The 14,117-nt window shown below is 44.7% G+C and overlaps 1 protein-coding gene and 1 long non-coding RNA gene across 5 annotated transcripts in view; one reads left to right on the top strand and one right to left on the bottom strand.

The window, feature by feature from the left end:
• The window catches only part of Hira (histone cell cycle regulator), a 108,182-nt gene that overhangs the window by 78,175 nt on the left and 15,890 nt on the right, over positions 1-14,117 (top strand). For all 4 annotated transcript variants that reach the window (XM_087198139.1, XM_087198140.1, XM_087198142.1 and 1 more), the window contains exons 16-22: positions 5,308-5,512; positions 5,869-5,973; positions 7,799-7,947; positions 10,117-10,278; positions 10,903-10,961; positions 11,784-11,889; positions 13,721-13,843. In XM_087198139.1, the coding sequence (XP_087054265.1) occupies positions 5,308-5,512; positions 5,869-5,973; positions 7,799-7,947; positions 10,117-10,278; positions 10,903-10,961; positions 11,784-11,889; positions 13,721-13,843 (909 nt within the window). The remainder of the gene's footprint in view (positions 1-5,307; positions 5,513-5,868; positions 5,974-7,798; positions 7,948-10,116; positions 10,279-10,902; positions 10,962-11,783; positions 11,890-13,720; positions 13,844-14,117) is intronic.
• Positions 1,960-14,117, bottom strand: part of LOC110348843 (uncharacterized) — a 47,301-nt gene continuing 35,143 nt past the window's right edge. Inside the window, exons 2-3 of the long non-coding RNA XR_015446201.1 lie at positions 4,843-5,033; positions 1,960-4,501 (exon numbers count right to left, since the gene is read on the bottom strand). This is a non-coding gene — a long non-coding RNA (uncharacterized LOC110348843). The remainder of the gene's footprint in view (positions 4,502-4,842; positions 5,034-14,117) is intronic.

Below are 14,117 nucleotides of genomic sequence, written 5' to 3'. Positions count from 1 at the left end.
AAAATGTGAATTAAATCCAGGTGATGTGTGACAGTGATTGATTAAATATGTCCATATTGATTTTCTGTCTTCTTAATCTGTTGGTTTCTCCAGAAAAGTGTTGAAGTCTCCAACTATAGTAATGTATTTGACTGTTTTTTTTTTGCATTCTATCAGTTTTGCTGTGTACATTTTGACATTTTGTTGTTAGGCACATACTTATTAAGGATTATTATATCTTCTAGGAGAATCAATGCTTGTATCATTGTATAATATTCCTCTTTATCCTTGCTAACCCTCTGGCTCTGAAGCCTACTTGATCTGAAATTAATACAGCTACTTCAGTTTTTGAAGTAGTCTTAGAATAGCATGCCTTTCTCTGTCCCTTTACTTTTCTTTTTTTCTTTTTTTAGGTTTTTGAAACAGGGTCTTGCTATGTAGTCCAAGTTGATCTCAAACTCACAGCGATCCTCTTGCTTCAGCCTCCCGAGTGTTAGGATTGTAGGCATCCACCACTATCTCTTTACTTTTTTAATAGACTTTATTATTTTTTTTAAATAGAACCAGAGCAAGGCCCAGGGATTTAGCTCAGTGGCACCACACCTGCCTGGCAAGCGAAAGGTCCTGAGTTCAATCCCCGGCACTGGGGAAAAAAAAAAAATCTGAGCAGAAAGTACAGAGAATTTCCATATGTCCTCTGCTCCCACACATCCACAACCTTCCACCATTGTCAATATCTGATGTAGGATACATTATTATCACCCAAAGTTCACAGTTTACATTAGGGCTCTCTTTTCGTGTTGTACATTCTGTAGGTTTTGACAAATGTATAATGACACATCTACTATTATAGTACTATCTTAGAAAATACTTTCACTGCCCTAATAATCCTCTGTGCTGTGTCTATTCAACACCCCCTCCCAACCCCTAGAAACCACTGATATTTTTATTGTCTCCATAATTTTGCCTTTTCCAGGATGTCATATAGTTGGAATCCCCTTCCCTGCAATGTCTCTACTCCTTCATCCAACCCATTCCTTTACTTTTAATCTGTATGGTTAAAATTACATTATTAAAAGCTGGGTGTATTTAACACATATGTATAATCTCTGCTACTCAGGCGGCTGAGGCAGAACGGTGTCTTAGTCACTTTCCTAGTTGCTGGGACACCATACCCAAAAACCAACTTAAAGGAAGAGTTTATTTGGCTCACATTTTGTAGAGGTCTTCATCCATTGTTGGCTTGCTTCAGGGTAGAAGCAGTGTAGTGGAAGGGCACGGGCTGAGGAAAGCTGCTCAAGTCATGGCATTCAGGAAGCAGAGTGAGTCAAGAAAGGATCCAGGAAGGCAGATAAACTCTTCCAGGTCACACTCACATTGACCTGCTTGTTTTGACCAAGTCCCCAACTCCTAACAGCAAGTCAGCTATAATGCCCCTATATTCTGATCACCTTCCCAAGGTTCCCACCTGTGGCTACATGAGGCTTTATGGGGACATCTAGATATAAACCCTAACAAAGGGTCGCAAGTTTGAGGCCAACCTTGACAACACAGCAAAACCCCATCTCAAAAAAAATATATATATGTCTTAGAAAATTTTTTTTTAAATATAAACTTCATTGTAAAAAGAATTAAGATCTGTTAGGTACATGTACCAACTCCCCACAATGAATGTAATCATTATATTCAGTAAACATGTACAAATAAACATAAAATAAAATATAAACTTATTTGGCTGGGCGTGGTGGTGTATGCCTGTAATCCCAGCACTTGGGAGGGTGAGGCAGGAGGATCACCATGAGTTCAAGGCCAGCCTGGGCTACATAGTGAGTTCGAGACCAGCCTGAATTACAAAGCAAGACCCTATCTAAAATATGTATTTATTTTGTTTTGTTTTTGTTTTTGGTACTGGGGATCAAACTTGGGACCTTGTGCTTGCAAGGCAGGCACCGGAACCACTGAGCTAAATCCCCAGCCCTTTATATATATTTTTAATGACATTTTTTCACCCATTTGTCATTCGTTGGTTTATTTATAACACATTTAAAATGATTATTGATATAGTTAATATGTTTGTAACTGTTTTCTATTTGTTACACTTGTTTATCTTTCCTTTTTCTGCCTCTGCTAGTTCTAATTGAGCATTTTATATAATTCCATTTTTAGCATTATCAGTTATACTTTTTAAAAATTAATTAATTAATTTTTGGTGGTTGCCCTAGAGTTTTTAGTGAACATTTACAACCAATCTAGGTCCATTTTAAATAATACTATATTGCTTCATACATAGTACAGGTAACTTATTACAGAATATTCCCAATTTCTCTCTTCCATGCCTTATACCATTATTACCACTTATTTCATTTATTTATTTAAAAGCTATAATCACCTAATGCATTGTTATTGTTTTTAGCTTGAGGAAAAAGTGATCTCTTAGGTCAGTTCAGATATTTTTTGTAAGGCAGGTCTACTGGCAAGAAATTCCCTCAAGTGTTTGTTGGTTGGTTTGTTTTTGTCTTTATTTCACCTTCACTTTTGAGGCACAGTTTCCCTGGATATAAATTTCTAGGCTGAAAGTTTTATTTGTTGTTTGTTTTAGATGGGGTCTTGCTCTGTTTCCCCTCTTGCCTTAACCTTCCAAGTAGCTGGGATTACAGATATGTGTCACCCCACTCATCTTAGTGAGGTTTTGTTATTCAGCACTTTAAATATTCCCCTTTATCCAAGAAATTTGAAGCTGGGGCGTGGTGGTACATGCCTGTAATCCCAGCACTCTAGGAGGCTGAGGCAGGAATATTGCGAGAGAGTTGGAGGCCAGCCTGGGCTACACAGTGAGTTCAAGGTCAGCCTGAAGTATATAGCGAGACTTCGTCTCAAAAAAAGAAAAATTAATTAATTTTTTTAAAAAGAAACTTGACTTATAGTATTATAGAAACCTAAAGTAATTCTTAAATTTTTTCCTTATAAGATGTCCTAATTACTTTCTCATTGCTAGGACAAAATACCCAACACTCACAGGTTAAAGGAGGGGTTTACTTTGACTCATAAATCATAAAGAGGTTTCAATCCATAGTTAGCTGGTGGCATGGTAGAAGGGCATAGCAGCAGAGAACAGTTCATGGCAAATCAGGCAGGAAGCAGGGAGGAATCAAGAGAGTAGGAAATATATATACTTCCAGGCCACGCCCACAGTGATCCACCTCTTCCCACTAGGCTTTACCTCCCAACATCACACCCAGCTATAAGCCCATTAGTGGACTTTTCCAGTATCACACACCCATGATCAAGTGTCAAACACTCATGATTAATCACCTCCTGAAAACTTCACCTGGAGGGCAGGGCATTTAGCTCAGCGGTTCTGCTGCCTGCCTTGTAAATGCAAGGACCTGAGTTCAATCCTCGGTACCAAAAAAAAAACCCAAAACAACAAAACCTCACCTGGGGCCGGGGATTTAGTGGTTCCACCAGGGTCCCAAGTTCAATCCCCAGTACCACAAAAAAAAAAAAAAAACCAACCTCACCTATGAGGTAACATGAGGCTTTGGGGGACATTTTAGATATAAACCATAACATAAGGTAGGGATTTCCCCCTGACTTTTCAAGATTTTCTGTCTTCGGTTTTCTTCATTCTGAGTATGTTATGCTTAAGTGTAGATATTTGTTGTTTATCTTGGTGTTCCCTGATCTTCATGGATCTGCGATTTGGTATCTTAAATTTTAGAAAATTTTTTCCTCTTCCTGTGTCTCATTCTTCTTCCTCTTCCTCTTCTTTTTCTTCTTCTACTTCGGTATCTTTCATTAATTTTGGAAAATTCTTCACTGTTATTATTCCCAGCTTTTGTTGTTGTTGTTGTTGTTGTTGTTGTTGTTGTTGTTATTAAATTCTCTTTACTACTACTGGTCTCTAACTTTTTCCTGTGTATTACTCATAATTATTTAAAATCTTACTCTGATAATTTCAAATTTTCTGCTGTCTCTGAGTCTGGTTCTGATGTCTGCTTTGTCTTTTGAGACTATATGTTTTTTGTTTCTTGTTGTTGATTTGTGCTTTTTGGCTTTTCCTTTGGTTTTATTTTACCTCTTACCATGCCTTGTAATTTTTCGTTGAAAGCTGGGCATATTGTATTGAGTATTGGAAATGAGCTGCATAAGTTTATAGTGTGAGGCTTTATTTATCTGGCATGGAGTTCCTAGAAATTCCTTAAATAGAACCTGTATCTTGCAGCTCTCATGGTTTATAATATACTATTATTATACTGGGGCTGTATTGATGTGGTGGTAAAGTACTGAGGAGGAGAAACATTCTATAATCTCATGATTAACTTTCTTTTTTTTTTTTTAATTTTTCTGGTACCCGGGATCGAACTCGGGACCTTGCACTTGTGAGGCAAGCACTGGAACCACTGAGCTAAATCCCAGGCCCTTAACTTTCTTTTTTGGTGGTGCTTGTGATGGTCCAGAATTCCTGGAGTGTAGTACAACTCCTGGGCTTCATTATCTTCTACCAAAAGAGTTCCTTAACCTGTGGGCATAGGACAGGGGAGGGACACAATAGAGGGAACAGATGTTGAGTAATTCCTGCTTTGCCCCCAGGTAAGATAATGCTCTAGTAAAATAGATTTTCTTGAGGGCAAGGTTTAGTTATGGGGAAATGAATGATCACATATTTTAAAATGATTACTCCCCTCCTCCCCAAGCCCAGAAAACATAAGATATTATCTCCACTGAGGATCTTTATCCTGAGAACCTGGAGGGACCCATTCATGTAAAAATAATAAATGTGTGAACCTTACTACCATCAGACCTCCAGGAGTTGTAACTCTCAAGCTTGGCACACTCAGACCCCAGCAGCATGACAACTACCTTGCAAATGTGTCTGACAGTAAACACTCCAGGGGCCTCTGGTCCAGGTCAGCTGTGGCTTTCTTTCTTGATCTCTCAGTTTTCAGGGTAGGGTCCTGTGACCTCAGTTCTCTGATAGGTCTAAGAAGAGTTGTTTCTTTTCAGCTTTTCAGTCTTCTTATTGTGAGCACAGGTGTGTCAGCCTCCAAACTCTGTATGTTGGAGCAGAAAACAAATCCTGTCTACTTTTTGTAATTAACATTTTGGGAAGAGTATGGATTTTTTAGAAATTATAAAATTAATAGTTGTATAAAGAAAGTCACAGCCAGACATGATGGCACACACCTCTAATCCCAGCACTCAGGAGGGTGAAGGAGAAGGATCCCCATGAGTTTGTACATAGTGAATTCGAGGCCAGCCTGAACTACATAGTGATACCCTGTCTCAAGAAAAGAAAAAGAAACTCACAGATATGTTTCTGTGCAGGTTGAAAGAGCAGAACCTAGTAAAAGAGCTGAGGCCCCGAGACCTTTTGGAAAGCAGCAGTGACAGCGATGAAAAGGTCCCTTTGACCAAGCCTTCTTCACTATCCAAGCGCAAACTTGAGCTCGAAGTAGAAACAGTGGAAAAGAAGAAGAAGGGGCGCCCTAGGAAAGATTCCCGCCTTCTGCCCATGTCACTCTCTGTCCAGGTAAGGCCCACAGCCATTCTGCCCCACTTCCCTGAGCTCAATTCTGGGAGGCCCTGCATGCCATACTGTGCCTCATTAGTGTGGTACACCTTAGGGACCAGCTGGCTCAGATGCAAACACCATGCATCATCACGTGGTGGCCTTGCTTCCTTTACCTGCACTCCAACCCAAACCCTTGAGCCCCTCTGGTGTCAGCTCCCTTGTCTGTGAGTTAGAGGTCTTTGTAGCATCCCCTGTGCTCTTCCCCTCACAGAGTAAGTAGAAGTGCTCTGGTAGCAGGCCAGCCTCACCTCTGAATACCTAATGATACCCAGTAATACTGGCCTGAGACTCAGGAACATTTCTGGCTCTTCTAGTCCCCAGCTGTCCTGACTGCGGAAAAAGAGCCCATGTGTCTGTCTGCACCAGCACTTGCACTGAAGCTGCCGATTCCAGGCCCCCAGAGAGCATTCACCCTCCAGGTAAGTGCTGGGACCCTCCACCAATTCCCTCACAGGTGTGTGTGCGTGTGCACATGCACACCCCCCCATTATAAATCTAGTATTTCCACTGCTTTTGGGGACTGTTATCCAGTGCCTCTCCATCCCTTTCTGGAAGAAGTCATAGCTGATGAGAGTACTTACCAAGTCTTGAGAAGAGTGCTAGCCTTGGCTGGGCATGGTGACGCATGCCTGTGATCTCTATACACAGGAGACTACGGCAGGAGGATCTCCAAGAGTTTGAGACCAGCCTAGGCTACATAGTGAATTCAAGGCCAGCCTGAAATGTGTACCAAGACCCTTTCTCAAAACAAAAAAAAGAGTGCTAGCCTCCTTTCCTCACCCTCATAGCCGGCCTCCCCGCTTCCCTGGTATCAGGAATCAAACTCAGGACCTTGCATTTGCCAAGCAGACTTGGTGCCACTGAGCTAAATCCCTGGCCCCTTCATAGCTCTTTTTGTGGCATTGCCCTTGATGCACCAGCTGCCAGGGCTGCATTTACAATTACATCTTCTAGATGTCCACCTCCTTTTAAGACTTGTCTCAGGTGTCCCTTCTAGAACTCTCCTGCATCTCCACACTCAGTCCTGGCAGCATCAGGCTCCAGACCCAGGGGACTACATGGTCATGGTCTGTCTCCCTATGGTTCCATTGGCCTTGTCTACTTCTCAGGGCCTGACAGAGTCATCATCAGATCTGTTGGACCTCTTGTAACAGTAAGCTTCAAACACAATCCTAGTGAAGATAATCCCTTATACCCAGAGGCCCTCTGGTCAACACCATGTCCATGCCTCAGCCATCATGATGTCTTTGCACATGCTCTCTCCTCTCTACACACCCTTCGTACCTAACCCAGGTGTATGTCCTCTGGCAGCTTTCTTGGACCCAGTGTATGGGTCAGCTCCCATTGGCCATGCACTGCTCCAGATCTAGGCTGGCCCTCACAGGGCACTGGAGTGCAGGCATCAGCCCATCCCAGCCATGGGCCATGATGCAGAGGAATGGAGCAGGTAGAGTCGATGGATGAGACCCACATAGTTTGTTCTTGTTACTGATATGAGTGGAGGCAGGTGGTGCCTCCAGCAGTCAGCAGCTACAACTCCTCTCCCAAACTCCAGCCCTTCTCAATATCTTCACTGCAGGGTGCTACTTGAGACTGTACTTGGTTTCTGAGTGTCTTTGAAGGGAACATGGCTTGTGGCTGCAGTTCACACTCTTGTGTAGCCACAGCTCACACTCTTGTGTAGCCACGTGGTACAACGATTCAGCCTGAGTTTCCATACTGAATTATCTCTTGGTAAGCTCTGTAAACACACAGGCTTAAGCCTCTCTGGTGCCAGACACTGAACTCTACATTTTTTATTCATGCTGTGCTGGGATGTTCTTCCAGTATAGTCTCAGTTGAACAGACTGAGGCTTACAGCCACAGGAACTAGAGAGCACCTTAGAGTTTTCTAGGTTTTCCTCCCAGCACCACCATGGGCTCTCTTCTTATCAAATACCTTAGTCTTTGAAGATTTTCGACTAGGAGGCTATAAGCAAAGTCTCACTCCAAGCTCTGTCCTTGGCTGCCTATAGTCCTTACTCACAGTGTGTTCTCCCCAGTAAGATGATAGGGCCCTCTTGCCACCCCACCAGCTGTCACCCTCCTATTTTGGCCAGCCAGCTACCCTGTATCTCTGTGTCTCTGTATCCCTGCTTTAGAGCCCAGGGCTACAGAATCCTTGAATATCTCACTGGTCCCAGGACCCCTGTCTGAGCAGTCCTGCTATCACCTGAAAAGATATGTTTACTCTCTTTCATCCAGGTGAGCTCTGACCCTTCCATGTACATTGAGGTAGAGAATGAAGTGACAGCTGTGGGGGGGGTGAAACTGAGCCGCCTGAAGTGCAACCGCGAAGGCAAGGAGTGGGAGACAGTACTCACCAGCCGTATTCTCACTGCTGCCGGCAGCTGGTAAGTATGGCCTCAGTCTCAGCTTGTCCTAGAGAGAGGTACCCTGTGCTAAGCTGGCTGGCACTGTTACTTTCCTAGAATGCAGCCTTTTTGAGGGGAGGATGCCTCCCACAGAGGATCACACTGGGTTTTACTCGGGGCCAAGCATGTATATTTATCATCTAACGTTCCTGCAATATCCAATGAAGTCATTCTCATTACCCCTATGTTATAGATGGGGAATCTGAGCACTTGAGAGGCACCCAGATAAGGCTGGAGGTTTTATGCCCTTGCTTGGCCAAGATTCCTGAAGACTGACTCTCCTTGTGGGTTCTTTCTCTGGACCCCAGATTTTCATCCAGGGTGGTCAGGATGGGTTTCTGACTATTCCAGGTCTCTACTTTTGCCCTCTCCAGATTCTGTGCTTTGGGGAAAAATCTTAATTTAATGGTTAATCACTTGGTATCTTCTTGGAGGCTCCTGGCAATGAACAAGAGCTCTCTCTTCCCTGTAATCAGTCTAAAGAGAAGATTCATTTTCTTCAGGCACCTGCCAGCCATAGGTCCCCAGTCAAGCATGTGGCACATTCTCTTACCAGGATTTTACAGTGATCATCACTCACATACAGTCCTTTTCATTAGGGCCTTAGCCGTCTGTCATAAAGTCATATGTAAATGTTTTTATATATGTCTGGAAACACTGATCTTAGGGCTTAGGTTAGGAATCCCATTGTCCACTGGTGGCGAACCTATGGCACATATGCTGCAATGGGCTGTTATCATTGAAAGCTCTAAAAGGCTTGCCATCACTGCCATAGTCCCTAAGTGAATTTGTATTGTTAGGCTAGTAGGGTCCTACCAGTCTGTTCCTCTATGCATTCTCCCTCAAAATGAATGCACTGAGCTCCCAATCCCAGGTGCCTGTGTGTTGGGTGCTGCCATCAGCTCCCACTCTCATTCTTGGTCCCAGGACTACTAAGTAGTATCCCCTAGCTGAGGCCCAGTGATGTCTGCACAGCCTCTGCTGTAGCAATACAGCAGCTATTGAGGGGGCCTACCGGGCAACCAGGGCCTGTCAGCCTGTGTAGTCCCACCTACTCAGGCTCCACCTATAGTCCTACTCCCTGGTGTTGCAGCCCAGTGTGACAGCTTTCTTCACAGTGGCTTGGTTCAAGGAAGGACCTGACCAGAGATGAGCAGACAGAATTCAGCTGTAGCACCACAGAGAGCTCCCTGTTCCCGAGTGAGTCCTGCTTAAAGTTTTTGCTGATTCACACTTTCAAAATATGTTTATAAACAAAAGCACCTCATTGCCTCTTCCTTTTTGGAGGAAGACGTCTTGTTAGGAAGGAGTTGGCAGGCTCACTCCTTAGGTGACCTTACTCTGGGCCTATTGACAGTAGGGGTAACTCCATTCATCCATTCAGAAGGGTAACTCCATTCATTGGCCTGACTCACCAGGATAGAAATCATGAAAGGACACTGTGTGTAGTCGTCTGTGGGCAAGACCTGGTTATTCTGGTTGCACACCTGCTTCCACTGCCTGGGGCCTGAGCTCCAATCGTTCCCTGCACCTATGGTTGCACTTTGGTGGGCCTTCACTGGGAAGCCAGCAGCCTGCTTGTTCTGTGCCTGCCTAAAGAGCCTAGTGGTCACTCAGAAAAGGGACCAGTGTCCAGACACATAATCTCTCATGAAGCACTCCTTGCTTGGAGAGTGGTGTGCCTCTCCCATCCCACCCAGAACAGCCTTCTGAGTGCACATCTGGGTGTCTCCTGAGAGGCTTGTACTGGTACTACCACACTTGTCTCAACCTACCTCTCCAGAGACCTTGTCTGGACTACCCTAGCCAGCCATAGCCAAGTGACTTGCATGGATACTCTGTGGCATCACCTTATGAGTGAGGCATATTTCCTGAGTGGCTGGTCAGGTGCAGTAGCTCTCCAGGGTCCTCACACCACTAAGTTAATTTAACATCAGTGTGACCTCAAAGAAGCACAAGTGGCCCTGTGGGCAGAAGACAGAAGACTCTCATAAGAGACCTCAGGCAGGCTCTGACTGGCCCCTGCTCAGCAGAAGACTGTAAAGCCTTGGTTAGGCCCAGGCATAGGGAAGGCTATACATTAAATAGTCCTAGCCTCTCCTGTAGCGCTCAGCCCCTGTGACACCTGCCCTTTCTCTGCCTTCATAGTGATGTGGTATGTGTTGCCTGTGAAAAGAGAACGCTGTCGGTGTTCTCCACCTGTGGTCGCCGCCTGCTCCCTCCCATCCTCCTGCCATCCCCTATCTCTACTTTGCACTGCACAGGTTCCTACGTCATGGCACTCACTGCTGCAGCAACACTGTCTGTCTGGTGAGAGTCAGGCCCGGCGGGTGGTGTCGGGGGGGGGGTGCCCTCCAAACAGGCAGGACAGGAGTGTGCAGGTCCCACCTCACTGCATAATCAGAGAATATCGGGCTGGGATTTAGCTCTGTGGTACCACCGCCTGCCTCGCAAGCGCAAGGACACAAGTTCGATCCCCGGTACCAAAAAAAAAAAATGTTAGATCAACAGAGAATATGGCCATCAGCTGGGGAGGAGGCCCTGAGCAGTAAGCAGTGTTGTGTTGGCTGACTGCTCATATAGACAAAGGACTGAGGAAAGTATGTGAGGGGAAATGAGGCCTGTTCTGCTGTCATCCTCACTGGAGCAGACTATGTGAGAAATCATACTGCCTAATGCCAGATTCTTACATAGGCTCATCAGCTTTGGGACCTCAGCTGGTAGAGAGTGGCTATACTCCTGGTGTGGCTGCCACAGCCAGCTTCTCCCAGAATGGATGTGAGCACTGGGGTTGCTCTGTTGCCTGGGACCTCTGCTGCAGACTTGGGCAGAGAGTTGGGGATATATCCAGGGATCAGGGTTCTCAACAGCTGAGACAAACTTTGATGCATTTACCTCAGGTGAAGAGTAAGCTGTTCCCTGTCTCCTTCTTAGGGATGTTCACAGGCAAGTGGTTGTGGTGAAAGAAGAGTCTCTACACTCCATCTTGGCAGGTAACCCTGAAACAGCACCCTTCCACCTCCTGGGTCTGAGTGACAGGTACCTCAGTCTAGATGGAAAGCCAGGCCAGCAAACCTCCCAATAAGGCAGAGAGTGCACTTGCATACCAGGGAGACAGATACACTGGATACAAGATTAAATAGGTTTAGGGGCCAGGGATTTAGCTCAGTGGTCTGCCCGCCTCTCAAGTGCAAGGTCCCAGGTTCGATCCCCGGTTCCAAAACAAAAATAGAAACAAAAGCAAAAACAAAACAAAACAAAAAAAGATTAAATAGGTCTCTTGCCAGGCATGGTGGCACACACTTATAATCCCAGTGCTTGAAAGGCTGAGGCAGAAGGATTGCTACAAGTTCGAGACCAGCTTGGATGACATAGTGAGTTCAAGGCTGGTCTAAACTACATGGTGAGACCCTGTCTCAAAGGAAAAAAAAGAGATACCTACAAAATTTTTCAAAAAAAACCTGGGCACGGTGGTGCACACTTGTGATCCCAGCACTTGGGAGGCTGAGGCAGGAGGATCACTGCGTTTGAGGCCAGCCTGGGCTACATTGTGAGTTCAAGGCTAGCCTGAACTACATATATGTCTCAGTAAATAAATAAATAAATAAATAAATCCCTAAGAGATGACAAAAATCATGTTGTCAGTGATGATAGCTTGTACAAAACACCAAGCAGCCTTTCCTAATTGCAAAGTCAGCATTATTGGGCTTGTTGCTGGGGTTATGGGAGGGAGGGGTTCAAATTTTTCTTTTGATGAATATGGAAACACTTGCTGATCAGAACACACTGGAACTTTTTCCTGTGATGTGCCCCAGGAAGTGATATGACGGTGTCACAGATCTTGCTGACACAGCATGGAATCCCAGTGATGAACCTGTCCGATGGGAAGGCATACTGTTTTAATCCATCACTCTCTACATGGTAAGAAGCTATCTCCCAGCACTGTTCCTTGGGAATGTCTTACTGCACTAGACAGCAGAGCAAAGGCTCTGGGTCCTGACAGTTGGGCCTGCCTGGCTATGCTTCTCCTCGGAGTCAGAGCCTGGACTCTCAGACAGCCAATACATGTCCTCCCATCTCCATGGGACACTGCTGGCCTGTGGCTTCTCTGGCCTCAGAGCCCATAAATATGGGAGATGTTTTTCTGTGACATTTTCTGAGGGCAGTTTTATTGGAATAGGCACTTGACATTTTTTATGGTTCCTAATAGTATTTCCAGCTGGGCCTTCTTGGCTATCAGTACCATAGGAGAGTTGACCCAGCAGCAACCTTGTCAAGTTAGTCAATTAGGGAATTTAATAGGAGCAAAATAGCTAGTCAGACTTACTTAGTGAATTAACTGACTTATATGATTCATACATTTCCTCTGCCCACTTTGGAATTTGGATCCCATTTCTGTATTTGTAAAATCTCCTTATATATCAGAGGTCTTAACCCAGACATACAAAATATGTAAATTGTATGCCAGCTACCCCAGGAAATTCTTTGTCTGCCTATACCTTTGGTCCTTCATATCTAAAACTTGTACCTCCTAGCCCCTTTTCTGTTGAGTTACCAGGCACAAGTTCATACTCACACTGATATTTCATTACATTGGTACCTTGGTTCACAAACAAAAGCATTTGGCAAAATTTTGTTTTTGTTTGCAAATTCTACATTAGGTGACAAACACGACCATGGCCATCTTTCCCACACAAACACAAATGTGGCCATCTTTTCCAAAATTGTGGAACAAATTAAGTTCATGAACCAAAGTATCACTGTATTCAGTTAAAAAATAAAATCTCAACCACCTGCTCTCTCCAGTTGCCAAAACAGTTGTATATTATGTGTGATTATTATAGTAATGGCAACAAGTTATTATTATTATTTTTTTTTTTTTTTTTTTTTTTTTTTTTTTAGCACCAGGGATCGAACTTAGGTCCTTCCACATGTGAAGCAGGCACTGGAACCACTGAGCTAAATCCCCGGCCCAAGTTAATTATTATTATTATTTTTTTTTTTTTTTGGTACCAGGGATAGAACTTGGGTCCTTGTGAGGCAGGCGCCGGAACCACTGAGCTAAATCCCCGGCCCATTAATTATTTTTTTAAGGCAAAAAAAAGACTAGACACATTGGCTCTATATACATATACAAATATATCTTTGTATTTAAGACATATTTACAAAGGCATCCAGCTGTTTTAAAAGTGTATGGAAGGGGGCCAGGGATTTAGCTCAGTGGTTCTTATAAGCACAGGTCCCAAGTTCAATCCCCGGTACCAAAAATCGACAACAAAAAAGTGTATGGAGATTGTTTTCTTAACTAAGATGTGAAGGGTGCCAAGGAGGTGGAAGAGCTACCTCCCTGAGAATACTGGAGAGGTGCAGAAGAGCCAGAGCCCTGACATTCCCAGGCAGCTGGAGCAGGTCTAGGCTATACAAGCTCCTGGGAAGCCATGGCAATGTGAACTGAGCATCTGAAACACACTTCACATGCAGGGACTTTCTTGGTCATCAGAAACTGAGACTGTGGAGCCAAAATGTTCACAGAGCCCCATCAGCAACCTTTCCTTGGGACCAATCATTTATCAGGCCCATGACTAGGACACCTGCCAGCAGTCAGGACCTAGGCTACAGTACAGTGACTCTCATCCTCCTTCGGTGTGCTGCTAGTTTGGTGGGAAGGATTTGTTCTCTTTGACTTCTTTGCCAGCCTCATTTAATAGGCCTTCTGATTTTCTGACCTCCACTCTTGCCATTGTCTTTCCAGGAACCTGGTTTCTGACAAGCAGGACTCATTGGCCCAGTGTGCAGACTTTAGGAGCAGCTTGCCATCCCAGGACGCCATGCTGTGCTCAGGACCATTAGCCATAATCCAGGGCCGCACCTCCAAGTACGTGAGCTGAGCACTATGGCCACTGTCAGCAGTGCTTCCCGGGGAAGTGAACAGGCCTGGTTTCTATTTGTCCGTCCCCTGTGCCCAGCTGCTACTCTCGGCACAGGTGGAGGGAGAGGAAGGTTCGTGAGTTGTGGGCCCAGATACAGTAATATCTCAGGAGTGGCTGGGACACAGACCTTGTCACTGTAAGGACCCAGATGCCAGTGTGGGGGTGATGAGGGTCATAGGTACCCATGGGGTACAGTATTTTGGGTCAGGGGAATGGGCC

The sequence above is a fragment of the Heterocephalus glaber genome, unplaced genomic scaffold (assembly GCF_053883595.1).
Source record: "Heterocephalus glaber isolate CG9 unplaced genomic scaffold, H.glaber_assembly_v1.0 deba00001687, whole genome shotgun sequence".
NCBI classification, from domain to species: Eukaryota; Metazoa; Chordata; class Mammalia; order Rodentia; family Bathyergidae; genus Heterocephalus; species Heterocephalus glaber.
Note: the sequence above shows the minus strand (reverse complement) of the source record. Positions and strands in the feature narration are given on the sequence as shown.